The sequence below is a fragment of the Mauremys mutica genome, chromosome 3, assembly GCF_020497125.1.
Source record: "Mauremys mutica isolate MM-2020 ecotype Southern chromosome 3, ASM2049712v1, whole genome shotgun sequence".
Taxonomy (NCBI): domain Eukaryota; kingdom Metazoa; phylum Chordata; order Testudines; family Geoemydidae; genus Mauremys; species Mauremys mutica.
In genome coordinates, this window is record NC_059074.1 from 73,873,705 (window position 1) to 73,896,120 (window position 22,416).

Here is a 22,416-nt window from a genome sequence, read left to right on the forward strand (position 1 = left end):
AATGAGTAAGCCGTTCTGTAGTCCTGTGTGTTGGATAGAGTGACCATAGCCCAAACTGGAGAGGTTACCTCTGCTCCAATTCTAATGAGGCCAGCACTGAGATGAGCTTTTGGGAGAGGTCCAGAGAGAAGCCATTCACTTTCCACTCATGTGGATCTAGTCGCCAGGAACCCCTGCCTAGAGGGCCAGCAGCAACCATTCCAGTCTATAAACTGGACTAGGGGCAAGCAGCGGTGGTGTATGGAGTCCCAAAGCCTTTCCCTAAATTGGAAGAGGGTAGAATTTTAACCTCTCCATTCTACCCCTACCCATGGACCCCCTGCAGAACACCCCAAAGAATGTGTAACCAGGGTTTTTAATGTTAGTTCTGAGTTTTATCAAATGTCGTGGATGCACTTTCCAAAGAATATGGGTACAAAAAAAATGAGGATGAACATGTTCAGTCTCTTTCCCCTCCGCCCCTCCATATACTGATTTTTACGAAAGCTCCTCTTTCTTTCTGGCTGGATCTTTGAAACTGTCTCTGAAACGCTCCTTTAAGGACCTCCTATGTGGTATGTTTTTGTCTATCGTTTCTAAACACAATATGACAAAGAATGATTTTGGTTCAGTGACAAGGGAACCAGCTATTTGCATGTCATGAGGTCTAAGGGAAACAAACTGACCCTCAGCCTTCTTCTGCAGAGCCAAAATCTGATGAGACCCTCAAATAGCTCTGGCACACTATTCTGTTTATTTTGGATTTAATGAATGCTTATTTCTGTGAAAGCTAATCTAATTATTTTCTCCTTTTTATTTTGCTACACAACTCATAAGAAGCAGCAGCTTGAAACCAAATGTGAGTATTGTAGTAACTCCTTTCCCTTATTATTTACCTTTCCATTGTTTTATTTGACAGCTTTTAAATATTTAGGTCAATAGACCAGGTAACCAATGGAAAGTTTATGAACAACTAAGCAAGAACCCTTTCTATTCGGTCATAGATTAATTCTGACTTTTTCAGTTTCTAGTAGTGTTTTGTTTTAATTACTTTATATAACGGATGGAATTTGTGACATAGGCACGAAAGTACATTTTCCTTAAGAATAGTACTACATTTTCCTTTAGAGTGGCTGAGGCCATATACTTTTAATGCATCTTCCTAGGATTGCCTACAGAATTCCATGAACATATTCAAACAATCTTGATTGTATGTGCCATGAAGCACTCCCAAGATTGTTTCTGGTTTAACTCTTCTCAATTTATTAATTTTTAAAAATTAGATAACTAAGATTTACTGTGCTAACTCCAAGAAACCGACCAATAAACTGTAGATGCTGTTTTCTTCTACTAACCAACTTTCATAGTTACCTGCCACTGAGAGCAAGCTCCCAACCGTACCTATATGATGAGGTAGGTCACTTTTAGACCCAAAGTTACTTTCATAATATACAGTGGATTGTTCTTGTTGTGTGTTTAATGTAAAATTAACTTGACAATTTAGAGGTGATACAAAGTTTAGACATGATACAAATCTATATCAAACATTATTTCATCCTTTTCCCTCCACTATTATGTTTGTCTGAGTCTCAGCTTTTTAAAGATCTCTGCCACAGATTTGGGAGTGTTAAGAACTATATTGAAAGGATGTGCCAGTGCTTAGTAAAAAGTGTTCTGTAAATGTCTGTTCACACTGTCACATGAAAAAGCTTTTTGGATAATGAGATTGAAATTTTCCATAATTGAAGGTCAACAACATATATTAATTGCTGTACTATCTGATTTTATGTATGTAGTACATTCAGTCAATTTTTCTTTTACTAATGAGCCCCAAATGATCAAACACAATTTAGATTGTAATCAAATTACTTTTCTAAAATACACTATTTTTGTAGCTTTCCTTATTTTCAGCCGCTTTGTTACATCCTTAAAGCTTGACACAGAACCTCTGATATTAAGAAAACAACTTTGTGCTGTCGGTTTTGTTCACATCTAATATTTATTCCCACATTTGTTTTCAGTATGTATGATTACTTGACATTTCTTGAAGTATTTTAACTGAACAATCTGGAACAGACATATATTAATGTTATCACATTGCTGACAGTCTTGCCATATAATTTTATTGCACTGTCACAAAAGTCACTTTGATTTAAGATTGCATAATATGTAGAAATTTAAGGTGGCATGTGAACCTTCTTGCAAGAGTAAAGAGAAATGAAATAATATGCTGTTTGAAAGAAACTCTGATCAGTTTTGAACCATGGTGTCTCAAGGTTATTTGCAGGCAGACAAGTTTAAGGATTTGATTGATTGATTTGATTGGTGGACATTGTAAAGTTCAGAATCAGTTGTCTTTTTGGGCACAGTTTTCCTTTTGCTGATAAAGCCAGTTTTCTTTTCAATTCCTTGTCTTTTACTTTTATGGTTGAATTTTACTTCTCATGAAAGTTGAAGTCTAACAGCATTGGCTAACTGTGGCTATAAAGAGGGGAAAAGTGCAGACTCTCAAGAAGAGGTCTTGCAATAATGTAAAGTCTTAAGTCAAGGGTTGAAATCCTAGCTCCATTCAAATCAATGCAAAACTCCCATTGATTTCAATAGGGCCAAGATTTCATCTGAGGGTTGTGGCCAAGCGCCTTAGGAATAGGATCATCCTTAATTCTTGTAGACATTTCCCTGCTGGTTGACTGGGAGATGAAGTTGTGTAGAGCTCCCACTGAATTAACTCCCTTCCAGTCTAGCTATCCTAGGGAGCCTCAAACACTGAGTTTGCAGAGAGTGGAATGATGCATTGCAACTTATGTTCTACTTGTCTCTCTCTGGTAGATTTAATTTTGTGGGGGAACTGGGCATTCCAAAATATTTAGGTGGCTTTTGAAAATCTCAGCCCACATATTTAAACTTTACCTTCTGGAAAAATCCTATAGAATTGAAGAGGGGTAAAATTAATAAGGTTTCACAGAAATTTAATAGGGCAGCATAGAAGTTACTCCACAAATACAGAGAATTTAATGGAGAATCATATAAACTATCCCATATAATTCTATAGCAGGGATATAGTCTTCTATGAAATTGTACAGTGTGGTCCAAAAAAGTAGTGGCTCAATCCTCCTCATTGTTTCCAGTTTTGTTTTCTTAGAGCAAAAGCTTTTATTTGACTCTAGTTAATATGACTTCTTCAAAATTTTCCTTCCATTTGCATCTTGCTCTGCCCTTGAGTTGTATTGATTTTTAATTTTCCCCTGTCAGGTTCTTCATCATTTCAGTGTTCCTTCCTACTCCCCACCCCAGCTAAAATTCTAGATCTGATAAGAACATAAGAACGGCCATACTGGGTCAGACCAAAGGTCCATCCAGCCCAGTATCTTGTCTACCAACAGTGACCAATGCCAGGTGCCTCAGAGCGAGTGAACTTAACACGTAATGATCAAGTGATCTGCCATCCATCTCCACACTCTGACAAACAGAGGCTAGGGACACCATTCCTTACTCATCCTGGCTAATAGCCATTAATGGACTTATCTCCATGAATTTATCTAGTTCTCTTTTAAACCCTGTTATAGTCCTAGCCTTCACAACCTCCTCAGACAAAGAGTTCCACAAGTTGACTGTGCACTGTGTGAAGAACTTCTTCCTTTTATTTGTTTTAAACCTGCTTCCCATTAATTTCATTTGGTGGCCCCTAGTTCTTATATTATGGGAACAAGTAAATAACTTTTCCTTATTCACTTTCTCCACACCACTCATGATTTTATATACCTCTATCATATCTCCCCTTAGTCTCCTCTTTTCCAAGCTGAAAAGTCCTAGCCTCTTTAACCCCTCCTCATATGGAACCCATTCCAAACCCCTAATCATTGTAGTTGCCCTTCTCCAAACCTTTTCTAATGCCAGTATATCTTTTTTGAGATGAGCAGACCACATCTGTATGCAGTATTCAAGATGTGGGCATACCATGGATTTATATAAGGGCAATAAGATATTCTCCATCTTATTCTCTATCCCTTTTTGAATGATTCCTAACATCCTGTTTGCTTCTTTGACTGCTGCTGCACACTGCGTGGACGTCTTCAGAGAACTATCCACAATGACTCCAAGATCTCTTTCCTGACTCGTTGTAGCTAAATTACCCCCATCATATTGTATGTATACTTGGGGTTATTTTTTCCAATGTGCATTACTTTACATTTATCCACATTAAATTTCGTTTGCCATTTTGTTGCCCAGTCACTTAGTTTTGTGAGATCTTTTTGAAGTTCTTCACAGTCTGTTTTGGTCTTAACTATCTTGAGCAGTTTAGTATCATCTGCAAACTTTGCCATCTCACTTTTTACCCCTTTCTCCAGATCATTTATGAATAAGTTGAATAGGCTTGGTCCTAGGACTGACCTTTGGGGAACACCATTAGTTACCCCCCTCTCCATTCTGAGAATTTACCATTTATTCCTACCCTTTGTTCCCTGTCTTTTAACCAGTTCTCAACCCATGAAAGGATCTTCCATCTTATCTTTCTGGAAATCTAAGTACACTATGTCCACTGGATTCCCCTTATTCACATGTTTGTTGACCCCTTCAAAGAACTGTAATAGATTAGTAAGACATGATTTCCCTTTACAGAAACCACGTTGACTTTTGCCCAACAAGTTATGTTCTTCTATGTGTCTGACAATTTTATTCTTTACTATTGTTTCAACTAATTTGCCCGGTACTGACATTAGACTTACCGGTCTGTAATTGCCGGGATCGCCTCTAGAGCCCTTTTTAAATATTGGCGTTATATTAGCTAAGTACCAGTCATTGGGTACAGAAGCTGATTTAAAGGACAGGTTACAAACCATAGTTAATAGTTCTGCAATTTCAAATTTGAGTTCTTTCAGAAATCTTGGGTGAATGCCATCTGGTATTGGTAATTTGTTAGTGTTAAGTTTATCAATTAATTCCAAAACCTCCTCTAGTAACGCTTCAATCTGTGACAATTCATCAGATTTGTCACCTACAAGGGATGGCTCAGGTTTGGGAATCTCCCTAACATCCTCAGCTGTGAAGACTGAAGCAAAGAATTAATTTAGTTTCTCTGCAATGACTTTATCGTCTTTAAGTGCTCCTTTTGTATCTTGATCATCCAGGGGCCCCACTGGTTGTTTAACAGGCCTCCTGCTTCTGATGTACTTAAAAGAACATTTTGTTATTATCTTTTGAGTTTTTTGGCTAGCTGTTCTTCGAACTCCTTTTTTGCATTTCTTATTACATTTTTACACTTAATTTGGCAATGTTTATGCTCCTTTCTGTTTACCTCACTAGTATTTGACCTTCACTTTTTAAAAGATGCCTTTTTATCTCACTGCTTCTTTTACATGGTTGTTAAGCCACAGTGGCTCTTTTTTAGTTCTTTTACTGTGTTTTTAAATTTGGGGTATACATTGAAGTTGGGCCTCTATTATGGTGTCTTTGAAAAGTGTCCATGCAGCTTGCAGGGATTTCACTCTAGTCACTGTACCTTTTAATTTCTGTTTAACTAACCTCCTCATTTTTGCACAGTTCAGGTCTCCTGAAATACAGCAGTGTTGTCCAATGTCTTATAACTCTTTAAGCTACTTAATAGTTACCACCAAAATGGTGCTTGTAACTCTCCGTTTACTCTCGCAGTGCAAGGGTACTTCTCTCTCCACCACCTGTGGAGTGCATTTTTACTTTTGTTCTTTTAATTTGTTCTAGGTCCATCTGAATTTGTTTTACATCCATCTAAGTATTGATAAGTTCTCCTGGTTCCATCAGGTATGGAACTCTGGTTCTGAGGAGGCTCCCTTGGTTCAGTGCTAGCCTTCAATCTTGTTCCCTATTCCCTGACTATTTCTGTACTAGCACAGTGTCCCTTCCTCCCTGCCCCTCCCATACTTATGACTTTTTTTCTGTCAGAGAATGGAACTAAGACAAAGAACGGGCCACTGGTTTGGCCCTGGCTTCAGACTTTGGAGACACAGGTTCAATGCCATATGCCACCACAGACTTCCTGTGTGACTTTGGGCAGGTTAGCTTTTCTGTGCCTCAGTTCCCCATCTGTAAAATAGGGATAATAGCACTGCCTCACCCGCAAGAGTGTTATGAGGATAAATTCATTACAGGTCCTGAGATACTATGGTAATGGGAGCATATAATCACCATAGATAGAGAAACATGAAGCAGTAGTTAAAAATAAATAGAATTCCTTGCTGGAACTTAGCATGTCATTTTATGACTTGGCACAACTTCCATAATTTTTTCAGTTGATTTTCCCCTTCCCCACCCATCCATATTTGAACACCCAGATACTCCAATCAGCCAGGCCTGGGAGGGTTTTACATTCTATGACTGGATGCTGCTGACTTTCTTCTCATGCAGGTGAGAGTCACACTTGAGTTCAAAAAGACTTTTGTCAAAATGGAACTGCCACACTCCAAATGCATTTATGTTACATCACAGGGAAATTCATGCAATTTCAGTGCAAAACTACGTCAGCCTAGACTTGCTGGAATATGAGCTCAAATTCACTGGAAAAGTTCAGTCTTTAGCAAACCGTTCAGCTGGCATGGGCCATGTTTCCACTTTATTACTTAATACAAAATCAGGCAAGCTTTACTGTGAACGTTTTGTATAACATTAGTCACAACCCTAAATCCATAACTGAAGTTCTCAAGTTGATAACTAGAACATTTTGTTGCGCCCTCTTCTTACAAGTTCTTCTGAAATTACCCATCAGGCAGCCTTTGCACTTGAAAACATCCATCAGCATTATTGAGATGGTAATGTGAACTGAAGGATGGCCCTGTGGTTAAGGCCATTGGCATAGTTTGGGGGGAGCACAGGGGGCACTGCTCCCTCAAACAGCAAGCCTTGGGCAGGCACAGAATTTTTCCCCCATCCATGTGCGGCCCCATTGGTCTGACTGGAGCTGCTCCCCCTAATACAGAAGCCAAACTACGCCTATGGTTAAGGCATAGGACTGAGCTTTATGCCTGGCTCTGCCACATACTTCCAGTATGACCTTGGGAAAGTCACTTAATTTCGCTGTGCCTCACCTGTAAAATGAGGGTTTTAGTTTCCTTGTCTGTAAGATAAGGATAATACCTATCTTACAAGGATGCTGTGAAGACTAATTTATTAATGATTGTAAAGTGCATTGAGATCCCTTAGTGGAAGGCACTATATAACTGCTAAGCATATTGCTGTTCATTAGGAGCCCATTCTCCTGTCTCATTTGATCTCTGCAAGCTATTAAATGCAGCAGGAATCATCATTTGAATCATGTGCCACAGATCTGTACATAATCTTAGCATGACAGGTGATCGTGTCATCATCCATGAAACTGCTGCTACTGACTGTCCTCACCAAACCCACACAACTGACTGAAGTTAAAGGCTTGATCACAATTTGGAATAAGAAAGGCCCCATGTGTTGAAGTTGCTCAGCTCCATTCCAGATTTGCAAAGGAATCATTTTTCTCTTTCTAAGGATCTGACCCACATAATCATTATTATTTTTAACAGATTCATCACTCCACTGTAGGCTTGAAATAAATGACCCATGTCTAAAATGTTTCTACATTAGAGATTAGTGTCTTGAATCCTGTTTTGCATTGATATTTTGAAGACTTATGATGGCTAACCCTTCTACTTTGTCTGAACCAAATGTCCACTTTTCTAGAGCTTAGCAAGTTCTCCCTCATTTTCTACAAATCAAAATAAGATAATAGAACTATCCCACATATAACTTGGATTTTATAAAAGCCATGCTTACTGCAAACAGTAAGAAATCCACTTTGAAAATAATAGTATGGCAAAGGAAGATCTTGTTTAACACGCGCATCTTTGCAACTACCAGGGCATAAAAAATTAAAACCAGCAGAGCAGTAATTAAAGGGTCACTAACTCGTGTCACATTAAATGGAGATTAAATACAAAGCCAGATTTGTTACATCTTCAACCGTGAACGGCGGTGGCAGAGTCGACCTTGGAGCCGCGGAGTTTGACCCTGCCGCGTCTGGACGAGTAAGTCAGTCGAACTAAGGTAGACTTAGTAGACTTAAGTCAGTCGACTTCAGCTACGCTATTCGCGTAGCTGAAGTCGTGTACCTTAGTTCGACCCCTCACCCCGTAGTGTAGACCAGACACTACCTTGCAATGCCGGCTACAACAGTGCCATGAGAACACTTGTTCTCACTTTCAGGTGACACTGTGAACAAGAAGCAGGTAGCATTATCTCCTGCAAATGTAAACAAATTTTTTTGTCTGAGTGATTGGCTGAACAAGAAATAGGACTGAGTGGACTTGTAGGCTCTAAAATTTTACATTGTTTTATTTTTGAATGCAGGTTTTTTTGTACATTTGTACATTTGAAAGTTCAGCTTTCATGATAAAGAGATTGCACTACAGTACCTGTATTAGGTGAACTGAAAAATATTATTTCTTTTGGGTTTTTTACAGGGCAAATACTTGTAGTATAAATAAATATAAAGTGAGCACTGTACACTTTGTATTCTGTGCAGTAATTGAAATCAATATGTTTTGAAATGTAGAAAACACAGTTTAAATATTTTTGATATTTTATTATTGCTTAACAGTGCGATTAATCGTGATTACTTCTTTTAATCGCTTGACAGCCTTAATATATATAGTTTGTTCATGTGTCCCACACACAGCTTTTCTGGCCCATTTAGCTCCCCTCTCCACCACATACAGTACAGGATCCTTTGATCCACTATTCTTATATTAGCCTATATAAGCCAATCTTTGTCATTGTTTATTTCCTGAAATGTCACCTCACTGGCTGCAACCCTCTAACTGGGGCTGAAATCAGAAAACTTTGTATCTGGTTCATTTTTATTTGTGAAATATTATTATTATTTATTATTTATTATTATTATAAACTAACCATTTCTTTTTTTCTGATAAAACTAGGTCAAGCCATGATAGCGCAGCAGGGAGGGGAATAACGAGTCAAAAGACCAGACCACTCTAGTACACTAGGTGGTTTTGGTTTTGTTCTTTTGCTTTGTTTTTGTAGAGCGGTTACGTTCTAGAGAGGTGGTGAAATCTCCTTCCTTAGAGGTTTTTAAGGTCAGGCTTGACAAAGTCCTGGTTGGGATGATTTACTTGGAGACTGGTCCTGCTTTGAGCAGGGGGGTTGGACTCTAGATGACCTCCTGAGGTCCCTTCCAACCCTGATATTCTATGATTCTATGATTTTTTTGTGCTTCGTGGTGATTGGTTTTTTTTCTATGGGGTAACCAAAGTGACTTTCAGTTATGACTTGCTTTAGACATGCATGATGTTTCTAATGTTTTTTTCTTATTGCTGTTTTCAAAGCTGCTTTGCAGTGTGGCATTGTTTTTTAGAGAACCAAGCTAGGAAAAAAGTGAAACTTATAGTTACTTACTTTTTAAAAAGTGGTTTAACTAGCTTGCATTCTCTGTTCTCAGGAGATAGAATACTTTTCATCTTCCTTTTAATCCCTGAACTAAAATGAAGATTTTTGTCTCTGTAGCTGACGTTGCTGCACAATGAAAGATATGGCTTATTTTGGGGTAAGATTTTAAAGGTTGCATTCTGCTTCAGTGCCATCTACTGGGGTTCTGTTGCTTCTCATCAGTGGCAAAGGCTGTTTCACTGTATTGCCTGTAAACTTGTTGCTCCTCACTGTATCTGAGGCATTGTTTTCTATTTTCTCCCCAAGAAGTCTTCCAGTCCTGAAGGCAAGGCTGATTCTTATTTTGGCAGATGTGTTCCTGCCAAGTAGCATTAGGACCTTATTAACAAGCTGCGGTTTCCTCAGTGGGATTTCCTTGGTTTGTGCAGGCGTTTTTACCTTTCTTTATATCATTCTCCCAACTGATTGTACAATGGACAGTCTGGTCACTGATATTATTTATACTTTTTTAGAAGTGGGACTTCCTTGGGTGAAGAGGTTATTCTTACCAAGATTTCTGGATATTTCTCTGGTTTACGTACTATGGGTGAAATTCTGGCCCCACTGAAATCAGTGGCAAAACTCCCCAGGTGAGGATTTCACCTGATAAGTCTTCATGTGCAACTTTTGCCTGTTTGATCTCTGGTTGAATGATTTTGCTTTAGTAATTCCTAAATTTTGTGGGAGCTTTTCTTTGATTCGTCTCAAAATGCTTGGTCTGATGATACCAATGGACTATTGATTACTCATGTAAAACTTTCAGGTGTGGGCCCCACTCCCTCTTCTTTATATCCTGGAGTTCAATTTGATAGATATAAAAGTTGCATTGTTTTCTCCAAATCAATATGATGTATCAATTTTTTTATTCTTTTTAGCTATCTGTGATTCAAATAAACATCCACTTGCTGCTGGGTACTCATCTCAAAATATAAGCTGCCTTATCTGATATCTTAGAGTATGTCTACACAGCAAAGAAAAACCTGAAGCTGGCCTATGTCAGCCATGGTTTTTCTTTGCTGTGTAGACATACCCATAGACTGCAAAGTAAAGCTTGCCAGAAAGTGTTTTTTTACATAGGAATTTTTCACTTTTCATTTAAAAAAAAATGAAAACCAAAAATGTTCTGGTTTTGGCAACAAAAAATAAAAAATTTCAACTGAAAGATAAAAGATCTTTTTGGCCAAAAACTTTTCATTATTGAATTTTTCATTTTCCAATGAACAGAGAAAAGAAGTCACTTTCCATTAAGATTTTTGATTAGGCAAAAATCCAAATTTCCAAAGGAAAAAAGTGACAGAAAAATTTCAACCGCTCTACTACAAAAAGGCATGATTTTTTTAAATCTAAATGTATTCAAATTTCAGAAGAGAATTCTGAAGAAATTTCCTCCATGGGCAGGTTAGTGTATAGCAGGTTACTGCCAGATGGTTTCTTGCATTTTTCTTGGAATACTTTTAGCCACAGTTGAAGACCAAATACTGGATCTGATGGATGTTATGGCAATTCCTACTTTCTTGCAGATTTTGAGCAGGTGTTGCCTAAGTGTTATATCTGTTGCCCTACTGGATACTTTGGTATCTAACATGAGCGAATTTACTGCAGACTGACGTTTTTCTATCATTGCTCATGATAACATCTTTATTCCTCAGTGTTCCATTTCTGGAAAAGTTGAGAGCTGAAGCAGAGCTCTGAATAGATTGCCTCTTGCTGAAGCAAAGTCACTGAAATAATGCTGGGCTGAACTGAATTTGTTTAGAATTTGAGAGTAGTAAATAGGGGGAGGGCTTCAAAACTTTTTCAAACTGTATCAATTTAAAAAAAAAATTGTCCTGATAAAATGAGCCACCAGCCAGAAATTCTTCTTCAAGCAACGAGGCCTAAACCCTTAGTCTAAGGCCATTATTTAGTGTATAACTGGCTAAAGATATATCTGTGGATGATATTCCACCTGATGTAACAATGTAGAATGTAGTGAAACTGGAATTATCTCAATTTCTCAGATGGTTAGGACTACAGCTAGTTGGGAAAAGGGGGGATTTCTGCATGAAAAATTTTGACTTTGTCAAAAACCCCAAAAAATTTGGCTGAAACCAGCCAAAACCAAAAAAAAATCAGTTTGGGGAATTTGGAGGTTTTTTGATGAAAAATTGCACATTTTCAAGGAAAGCAAGTGGACACTTTCAACTAAATTTTCACTGAATCGAAAACCCAATTCTCCATTGAAGGAAAAGGTTTTGAGGGACGTTTTCACCTCACCCTACTTACACCTCCTTATTTATTTGAAATAAAATAGATTTTTAGACCTTTAGATTCTCGAAAAATTGTCAGTATATGCAAATATCCATTCTAGTTAAAAATTGAGAATGAAAAAGTAATCTGAATACCTCTGGGTTATATAATAAATTAGGTATTGACATTCAAATGGAATGCAACTGAGTTTTTAAAAAACAGATTTTCTTTGCGAATGATAAGTGCCATAACCTTCCACGTTTCAGTAAACTACCACAGAACCTGCTTCTTTAACAACAGTATACTAATGGGTTTGCCTTTCCTCATAAAATAATCTAGTCCACACTATGGACTAAAGGTCAGATTTTAAAGGTATTTAGGTGCCTAAAGAGCCAGATAGGTGCCCAGTGGGATTTTCAGAAGTGCCTAAGCAGGTTAGGTGCCTGCTGAAAATGTGGCCTTAAGGCCCTGGTCCTGTAGAGCACTTAAGCATGTGCTTAACTTTAAGTCCTGAGCTGTTCCACTGAAATCAATAGGACTACTTACATCAATAAAGTTGAGTATATACTTAAGCACTTTGCTGCATCAGGGCCAAAGTAGGTTGCACAAGTCCGTTTTTGTTATAGGAATAGCGCGCACACACACACCTGCCTCCCCCAAAGAAAGAAATAGTTGAGTTTTGTACAAGTGGTTTTTTAATATTTCACTTACCAGTGAAATGTCAGATTTTATCCTGGGACAATGTTTTATGATTTTCAAAACACAATACGGACCCTTATCTACAGAGGTACAATAATGCACTGAGTGAAGCACTTTTATTATTTCATTAACCTGTCGATAGTCATAAATGTGCTATGTAACGAATGCCCATGCCAGAAAATGTGACCTATACATGAAGTAGGCAAGACAAGTTATAGATAAGTGAAAGCAATCAAATAAGATTGAACATTAAATTATGCAAGTCTTTCCTTGTTTTATTGCTGTTGTTTAAGATATTGGGAGTACAGCTGAGTGAAAATTTTTAGATGAACAGTTTATTCGTTGAAAAATGCAGCTTTGATTATCCTGAAACGATTCGCGAATTTGAAACACATTCACCAAATAGTTTTGATGACGACGATATCAACAAATGTAAGCTTGAGTCACAAAGCAACTTAAGCGCTATTCAGAAATTGTGGCAGAGGGGATGTGCCATCACCGCTAGTCCCCTTATAACCTTTGGCCCAGTGGTTAGTGCACTCACCTGGGATGCAAGAGACCCAGGTTTGAACCCAGGTGGAACAGTTTGAACAGGAGAGATTGAGAGAGACCCAGCCCAGAATAGGCTGATAGTTGAGGCAGTCACCTGTGAGGGAGGAGACCAGGGATTAAATGGGGGTCTCCCACATCCCAAGTGAGTGTCCTAACCACTGAGATAAAGGCTATTAAGGGGGATTCTTCATTGTTCCTCCTTTCCCATCCCCTGTTTTGTGAATCTAGCCCAGGAACTAAATGTTTTGTTCAACCTGAAATGGACTTTTTGGTGACCTTCAATTCACCAAAAACTGTATGCCCGCTCCTAAAAATAGAGATCAATTATTTAATATCATCAGTTGAAATTCTCAATATTATTTGCACAACAGGGCTGCCCAGAGGATTCAGGGGCCCTGGGGTCTTCCACCGCCGCCGAATTGCCGCTGAAGACCCGGCACTTCGGCGGCGGGTCCCGAAGCGGAAGGACACCCCACCGCCGAATTGCTGCCGAAGACCCGGAGCGGAAGCAGCTCCGGGGGCCCGGGTCCCGCGAGAGTTTTCTGCAGCCCCCAGAGCGAGTGAAGGACCCCGCTTCAGGGGCCCTGAAAAACTCTCGTGGGGGCCCTGCGGGGCCCGGGGCCTGGGGCAAATTGCCCCACTTGTACCCCCCCCCCCTCACGGCTCTGTTGCACAGCAGGTAAAATTCATATTGGATAGCCTGGTGAAATCTCTAAAGGAAGTATTAAGGGAACAATAGCTTGCTGCACAGGCAATGGGAGGCAGGCTACTCCATCCTGCCTTCTCACTCATAGGGAGAAGGGTTGCAGGTACATTGGCCACCTATGCCTTGTCTTTGCTGTGGTTTCAGTGTAGCTGCATTAGTGAAAACTTTTAACATAGACATGTTTACACTAGTTCCGCTTGTTCTAGCTGGAAACTGGGATAAACAATACCTGTGCAAATTTCACTAAATTAGTGTAAACAGTTTCTACACTAGGGGTTGTGTCTGGTTCAGCCACACCAAGGGCTGAGATCATGTGTACAGATAAGGCCTAAAGCAATACAAATTAAGAAGAAAGTAATGGAGCTAATGATATGTTAAATCCTTCTTTTAGACCAAGAGTTCTTTCCTTTTCCACTCATGCTCTTCCACTCAGCCTGAAATATGTGCTGCTTCTAGTTTCCATTTATTCTCATGCTACATTTGGAAAAGCATGGACCTAGAATCCAAGCACAAAGCATAACTCGGGAGTGCAGCTGATTGAAATTTTCAAACACTTGGTTTTCAATTTTAACAAATTAATTGAATTGGTGGAGGGTTTTTTTGGGAGGGGTGCTTTTGGTTTTGGCTTGTCAATATATTGATATTTTTCTACAATTTGAAAAACCAGTAACAATTTTCAAAATTCCCTTCCATTTCTTTTGACTCCTTTTTTTTTAAGCAGCTCTGCTGAAGAGGAAATAATTCCTCTAGACGGACAATAAGTCTACAAAGAAAGTGAGATGTTCAAGTTAGCCTCTGAAACTAGGAAAGGACAAACAAAGTCCTTTGCCTGCTCCTTGTAGTAGGTTTTTAGAAACCTTAACTTCAATAGGATGATGATTGCGTCAAGGTGGAGTAGCCCTCAACACCTCAAATTTGCCGATGACTTTTGCACCAATTCTTTGAGCTGGTGAAATGCTCGGAGACCTTCATCTGGAGAATAAGGAAAATAAACTCAGGATGAATATACAAAAGAGCAAAACTATGTTTCAAGCAGGTATGCAAGAAAACACACAATCCACTGGAAATAATGTAGATAAACTATGTTGTCTGGGTTGTCTCACACACGTGCAGACTTGGCCCTCATAACAGGTTTTTTCCCCTTCTCAAGAGTGTTGTTATGATGATTAATGCCATCATTGCTCTTTTTGGTTTGTACCTGTTCAGAGCGGAGTAGAGAACCCTGCTTCGTGTATTGTATTTGATTTTTTTTTTAAAGATGCAATTCAAGGGCAACCTGATGAAGGCAGATTAGGAAATATTCTACTAGGGGAGCATAAAACAAATTAAAATATCATCATGTATATACATTAATTTCTATATAATTAGGAATAATGTACAAACCCCAAAAACATCATGTACTGTAAACAGGAACTATATATTTACAGGAAACATCAAAGTAATATTAGACATTAAAACGGTTACTTGTCCCTGCACTACTTACACAATGACAGAAGAGAAGAAGATCTCTTTATAGCTGATTCTACGCTGACCAGATTTGTGTAGGCCTCAAAAACCTTCCTGTTAGTGAATGTCACTTCTCTGTAACTTTACAAGGTTTTTGGACTTTTAAGTCTGCACCCTTTACATAGAACATTTCAACTATGCAGAAATTCCCAGGCACATTTGCATGAGTCATGTTCTACCTTCTGGTGAAACTGTTGGCAGAACAGCCTGCCCCCCTTGTGTCCTGCTTTCATCTGCTTTATAATTTGTACTCAGACTACATTCTCAACTCTAACCCCAAAGACACCAATGCTGCATCCTTGCAAGTTACCATGGTAACTCCTCTGTGTCCTCATTTAGCATATACTAGAGCTACTGATCTTATTATTGTCACTTACATTATATGTGCCTATTGTACAGATTAAAATCAACTGCATTTTATCTTTGTCCCCATAATAGCTAGAAAATTAAATACTTTTTCCCAAGAAATACATAAAACTCAACATTTTACTGTGTCCAGGAAACAAGTAACCAGAGGATGGAATGCTGGAGTCAGCGTTTCCTTCCATGAGAGTGCATAACATCAGTTCTCCAGAGAATTCTGATCTGACCTCCCAAAACACAAAGCCTAGCTTCCAGCTAACTTCAAGTAAACATATTACTGTAGAGATTAGGATCAAAACACCATAAAATATTCCATTTCAACTACATGATGCTCATAACATTTATTTATTGGGCTGAGGCAAGCGATGGTTCAGGGAGACAGGATTTCATTATTTTTTTTTTGTTGTCTTATGGTAAAAGTACTTCACAAGGATCATCCACATCTTTGTCATGAGATATGAAAAGTCTGTCATTCTTTGTCATAGCATTCCTGCTTTGTATGGAAACATGGTATAAGTTTATCAAGGGCTATAACCTGAAGTCCTTACTCAGGCAAACTCTTATTGATATCAATGGGAGTTTTGTTTGAGGAAAAGCTGTAAGATGTGGCCCCTGCTGTTTAATTATTGTTGTGTGTAGGGATATGTTGCCTTCAGCATTTTCCAAAGCAGATATGGGTTCACCCATAAAGTCTCTCTATTGCTTATTGAGGAAGGATGGTCCAGTGGTTAGGACACTAGCATCATACTTAAAAAGATTTGGGTTCAAGTCCCCCCTTGTCCATGGCCTTTGTGTATGATCAGAAGCAGATTACAGCTTCTCTGTGCCTCAGTTTCCTATCTGTAAAATGGGGATAAGAATAATTGACTACTGGACAGGCATAATGTGATAAATATATTAAAATACTCTGGTGATGGGTGCCATGTAAGTACCTTGGAGAGAGAGAAATGTACAGCATAGATTAACCCTAAAAATCTAGTGAACCACTCCTTGAAGAAAACTGAAGGGGAAAACTGAACAGTAACATAATAGTTGAATGCCATTGATTTGAACAGTTGTGCAGTCATAGCATTTTGAGCATGACTGACATTTTGTCTGTGCACGTTGTGCTTCACAAAGCACTGCAAGTGTGCATTAATAGCTCAACAGTTCATGCCCTGTTGTTTCTTTGTAAACTGATGGACTGACTTAGCAGAAACAAATCAGAAATACAGTCAAGTAAGGGTTTACTTCAGAGGACATGTATAGCTGTGACTCAAACAAAAACAAGTAACAAACTACCCCTCTGACTGAGGTTCAACCCAATCCCATGTCCTTGGGTGTAGAGTCCTGCCATTCCACAGGCATGTCCCCTCCCAAGTAGGCGTGCAAATGGTGAGGAAGATCACCTAAATTTAGCTAACCTTTGCTTTAATGAGGACTCTGTAGTGGCCCTGCACCCAGTTACACATGGTGTGCATGTTTCTGTGCGTCAGTCTCTAGTGGTATGAGTACATAAGATGATCATTTTTATATACTCTTGTACTTATGTTCATTTTTTGTAAATTATAACAATATCCTATGTAACTCCTATTAATACTAATGGAAGTCATGCATGTGAACCAACAGAAGAATAGGCATAAAAGTTCAGAATTTCATAAAGAAAGGTCAAAATTACCTTTCCATGTCTACATTTGCACCGACACATCCAATAAAGGTACATGCAAAGGGAGCCTTTGTGCATAAGATGGCCATTTAGATCCGTTTGTTTGTGCAAATGCCCAATACACCTATTGTTTGTGCAAATGCCCATTACAGTTTCAGTAATTGTTAGTGCAAAAAAGCACAGCACAAGTGAATGCAGGACTAGGGCGATACTTTATGAAAACTACACTCAAAATATTTAACCTGTTGTTAAGTTTAGTGATCCAGGCAAGTTTTCTTCCTTTTCTTACATGTTACAAAGTTTTAGCTTTGAGAGTTAGGTTTTCTTAAACTAGTAAACCCTTCTGATGAGGAAGCTATGGTTTTTCTTGAGACAGTATTTATTACCTTCTGGCCTAAATTAGCTGTAAATCCACTAATTGTCAAACTAAATACCTAAATAAAAATTCAATTGCACTTTGAGCCGGATCGACAAGACCTATGTTGATTTATAGCAGCTGAGGGTCTGGTAAATGAAATTAATAACAATAATGTGTTTGCTGTGAGTACTATCTATAGTTAATATGTTTGGGTCACATTCATAGCAAAGAGCTCAACATATTTCATGTTTGGTTGGAGAGGAATGTAAGTTGAGATCTGTTTTGAGTGAATCTGTGTTGATGCATTCTTTGACCCATGTCCAGAGGTGGTAATAAATAAACTCCCTCCATTATCTACAGAATCATTCCGACTTCCCCAAATTTATGTTTGCTATAGTATCGTTAGGATAACAGGCTGCACTACATGCATAAGCAGATGATACATCTTAAAAAATTGCCACATGGCAGTCTTTACAGTTGAACTATTGCTTGCTGTGCTCAAAGAGGATGTTGATAGGACCCAAGTATGTGGAAGTCCAGCTTCAGACTCCTGTTATATTATAATCCAAGAACAGGACATAAAATCAGTCTGTAATATTATTAAGGGAGCACTTGATTCCCACTGATTTGAGTTATAGACTATTTGACTTTTTTACTGCACACTGTCCTGGCTAGTGCAATGATTTAGTGCAGTTAGAAAAATAGTACATCAATTCAGCTAAAAATGTTTTCAGTTTGCAGGGACAACAAGTTTTCCAGAGCTTGTGCCAAATGAAGGAGCCATTATTTTTGATCTAAGATAAGCATTCCATCCCTGCCCCTTCACAATCATGACACAACCCCTGGGGAACAGAATAAAAACAGAGTCCTTGACTTTGAGTTTACTAGTGGGGATAGATATTAGTTCTGCTTTCTTGAAGTTTAAAATATTCCTTTGGATTATGTCTATCAGTCCTCAAGAAGGGAGAAAAAAAAGCAATAGCACTTCTTTAAAGCTGTAGTGCGTATCAGAGCTGCACAGTGGTTGCATGAGAAAGTATAGGAGTGAGCACCACAGAATAGAATAGATCCAGTTCTAATGTTAACTGCTTCCTCAAATGTTATTTCTTTTTATTCTTTTCTTTGTTACTTTCACCCTTTGCATTTTGTTCATCTGAGCTGTAACTTACTCCTCACTTCACTGATGCAAGAGCTCAGTTTTAGCTGCCTGAAGTCAATGAGATGTAAATACTTTGAGACCTAGTTTTCTTAAATCCGCTATAAGTCTTTATGATTGTTGACATTAACAGCAGAATGGCCCTTACTCATGAGCTCATCAAATTGCAATTCAACGAGTCTAGCAGATGTCTGAGTTTTGCTTCACTGTGAACTTTTTGGAGTCTCTTTCCCTCATTCCCAGGAACCATGACCCAATATTAGCAAAGTATTGCTGATCCAACTAGCAATAACAAGACTGAAATAAGACTCCTTCCCCACAATCCTCCAAAGGTTCAGAGTTTCAGATACCAAAGCTTCTATGCTTATTCAAACCCTCTTTGGCTTGTAAAACTGAGGGAAGAGAAGTGCATGAGATTGGGCTCTCAGAAGATTTATGGTATTTCCTGCAACTGGTTGACATGGAAATATCCGTTTTCTCACAGTATTCTGGCACTTCCAAGTCATGTTCTCGGTGGAACTTGGCAATACAGATGCATGTAAGAAAAACAGAAGACTATTCTCTTCCCACAACAACAAAAAGGAACTTGGTTTGATTAAGAGTTTATGTTGGTTATACCTGGTTTATCCCCCTCTCTCTTTTCTCTTAGAATATCCAAGGGAAGAAGGCTGCTCAAATTTCCATGCACAGTAACTGATTTTAGTATTACAGAGATAATCTTCACAGTGCAGGCCAGCTAACCTGGAGTTCCTTGTCCATCTTCTATCTGCTCAAGGTGGACACTGGGTTTTCCAAAAGGAAGACACATTGCAGAAAGAAAGGAACTGCCAAGGAAATTGGGGACATGCTGATGTTGGGCAGGGAAAGTCTGAAAACTCATGGCACAAACCTACTTTCTCTTTGCCCTATTATCTACACAGTCAGTTTGATTTCAGAGAATAGCTTTTGTCCACATTGTGTGAATTTTCTGGATAATCTACTCCTCATAATGCAGGACATAAAAACATATTCTCCAATATGGTTTGGTGGTTGAGGGGGACCTCACAAACCTAGTTACTTTCTGTATGAGGCTTTGTGTCTTTATGTTCCACCTATTTTCTTCTTAATTAAATCCTGTGACTATGGTTAGTGTGGGGATAAACTCACTTTCAAATTTATGATTGATTTTCCAATGTAATTTTTGACATCCTAAATTACATTCAATATGCAGGAGTGTGTTCCACCTTTTCGTGTCTGCTCGATTTTCTTTTATGACTGTAATACCACTGATGCAAATGCTAAGGTTTATTCATTTTCTGCAAAAATAGTTCTCTTTTAGGAGTAAAGAGAGGAGTAGGGTAAGAAATTTAAATTTGATTTATTTCCACTCATCTTGCCTGATCTGTTTTGGCACTAATGACAGAGGGAACAGATTTCAGGCACCAGGATTATCAGTATAAATACTAAACTGAGGCAATCTTCTTGTTTGGGGTTATGAAGACAACCACTTCCTGAATATTATGCATTGCTAAAGACTGCCATTTTGTTGCCAGATGCTTCCAACGTTAGGAATCCCAACTATTGCAAGTAACCGGGGCAATCGCTGCTCTAAATTGCACCATTAATGCATTATTATTCCACAGAATGAGATTATTTGGACCTGAACTGTTTCATTCATGTTATTTATTATTTCTCCTTTCTCCCAGAACAGCTGAAGAACCAAAACATGGCCAGTAATCACTGCCATTACTGCATGGAATCCCTTCTTGGCAGGAGGTATGCATTTAGAGAAGAGAATTCTTACTGTGTTACATGTTATGATGGCCTATTTGCTAACTCCTGTGAAGAATGCAAGAAGCCCATTGAATGTGATGCCAAGGTAAGCATTTAGTTCATTTTTCTGTATTTATTGAGATTGTTAAATCACAGAGCATGAAATTTGCCTCTTTGGGGGTGGGTTCCGCCCAAGGCTCTCTGTGCCACAGAAGCCTTCAGAATCCCTGCACAGGTGTGGGAGACCTGGACTGAACTGTTGTACAAAAGGGAGATGGCGCCTCTGCATCCCTGCACACCAGGGATGGGGGGTTCTATTCTGACTGGAAATATGCTGCTGCAGAAGGAAGCATTGGGGGCAGAGGCCAGAGGACCTACACTTATGTGGATGCAGTGGTGGAGAAGCCTTGAATAGAGTCTGTAGTGTAATGATGATCTATGGTCTACCCCCATATTAATAAGTGGATTCCATCCCTCACTGCCACTTAGTTTCCTGCATAAAGACTCCACAGTTTGGTGGATGGGACTGGGGAGAGGGTCCACCCAGTAAGCTATAGAACTACATATTTCACTTCCACAATATTTTGTAGTATCATCAACTTCTGATGAAGCATTACCTTACTTAACAATTTTAGGGTTTTATACCTCTGTCCTTTATTGTAGGACCTGAGTGCCTTCCATATAAAATCAATTAGCAATACCAAAGTCCCTAGTGGACCTCCTAGAGTCTCTGGCTCTTCTCCCTTTTGGGGGGGGGTATAAAAACTCTGGGGTTGTGTGTTTGCTTGTTGTGAGTGTTGTTCCTGTTGTGGCAGAAAGGCTTGGTTATTGTAGAGAGATATCTTGGGTTGTTTAAATTTACCTTTCACTCTAGCGCTCTCAGTAGTTGCAATCTCTCACTCTCTCCCTACTCTACCCTCTCTTGCTGTCCATGTAATTCAATAGATAAGATTGCAGGAAACTTTAAAATAAATACTTCCGAGAGATGTCAAGTGAAAAACAACTTCACTTTGTCTATAAATCATTTCTATTGCAAATGTTTAGTCAACACAGGAGTTCGGCTGGAAGGCACCAATATTTATCATTTGTATGTAATGCTGTCTGTTTTTTGTAAACAAGATGCCTTGAGAGGGCGTATTTTGATTAAAATATCTTACTTACAGTATGACAGCTTAATTTCTTATTTATCTCACAATGCCTGGCTTGTCTCATAAAGGAAATCTCCGTGATAGACGCAATCGGACAGAACAAACTTCAGCTTTCTGGACTTTGCTTTCCTTGAATCTAGGCCCCTTGTAGAACTTTAATTAGAACTGTGAGATCCCAAGTAGATGCAGTTAGCTGGCATCTGTCAGCTTTTTTCTTTGGCTCTGTCTCACAACCCTGCACTCCACTTTGAATTTCATATTCAAATGAACCCAAAAATTTAAAGACGATCAAAAGCTACATAGTTAAGTTGGCCTAAGTTTTAGGCATAGAGCAGGCCTGGGAGACAGGAAAAGCCAAGATGAAAATATAATAGGAGTGAAATGAAGGGGATACAACAGTCAACTAAAAAAATTGCCCCTTTAGGCTGACAATTGGTTGTTCCTCACAGAATTAAGGGGCCAGCTTTCTGCCTTCTGCTTCCTTCCTTTGTATTTTTTTTTTTTTTGCCTCAGGCTACTCTTTGACAACAGTTTTTGTTTTATAGGCACTTGGAGAGAGCGGTACGTGTTCAGCATCTCTTAAAATCAAGTCTTATGTATTTTATTTCCCCTTTTATTACTTTAAGGGGGACTGACAAGGGCAATAAAAGGGATAGAATTTGTGCCCTTTTGTGCTTCTTTCATTAGAAAGAAGACCTGGAAGGATGTGGATTATTTCTTATAGGATTTGTTGCTGTTTAGCTGTTTGTTTTTCTGCTTGTTTTTTTTAACCTTAGAAATGTCAGGAGTGTTAAGCCATATCTTCCTTGATTTTAATGAAACAAAGGGAAACCCTTGTATGTATCTTCTTAGCTTTCTCAGCGCTTAAGCATGTTGAAT

The 22,416-nt window shown here is 38.8% G+C and overlaps 1 protein-coding gene across 4 annotated transcripts in view; it reads left to right on the forward strand.

Moving 5' to 3' along the window:
- Window positions 1-686: 686 nt before the first annotated feature.
- Window positions 687-22,416, forward strand: part of FHL5 (four and a half LIM domains 5) — a 35,692-nt gene continuing 13,962 nt past the window's right edge. Inside the window, exons 1-2 of one of the 4 annotated variants that reach the window (XM_045008453.1) lie at window positions 687-838; window positions 20,323-20,495. In XM_045008453.1, the coding sequence (XP_044864388.1) occupies window positions 20,343-20,495 (153 nt within the window). In that variant the 5' untranslated portion in view covers window positions 687-838; window positions 20,323-20,342. Of the gene's footprint in view, window positions 839-14,593; window positions 14,646-19,154; window positions 19,176-20,322; window positions 20,496-22,416 lie in introns of those variants that run through there. The other 3 variants (XM_045008455.1, XM_045008451.1, XM_045008452.1) reach the window with 3 other exon arrangements.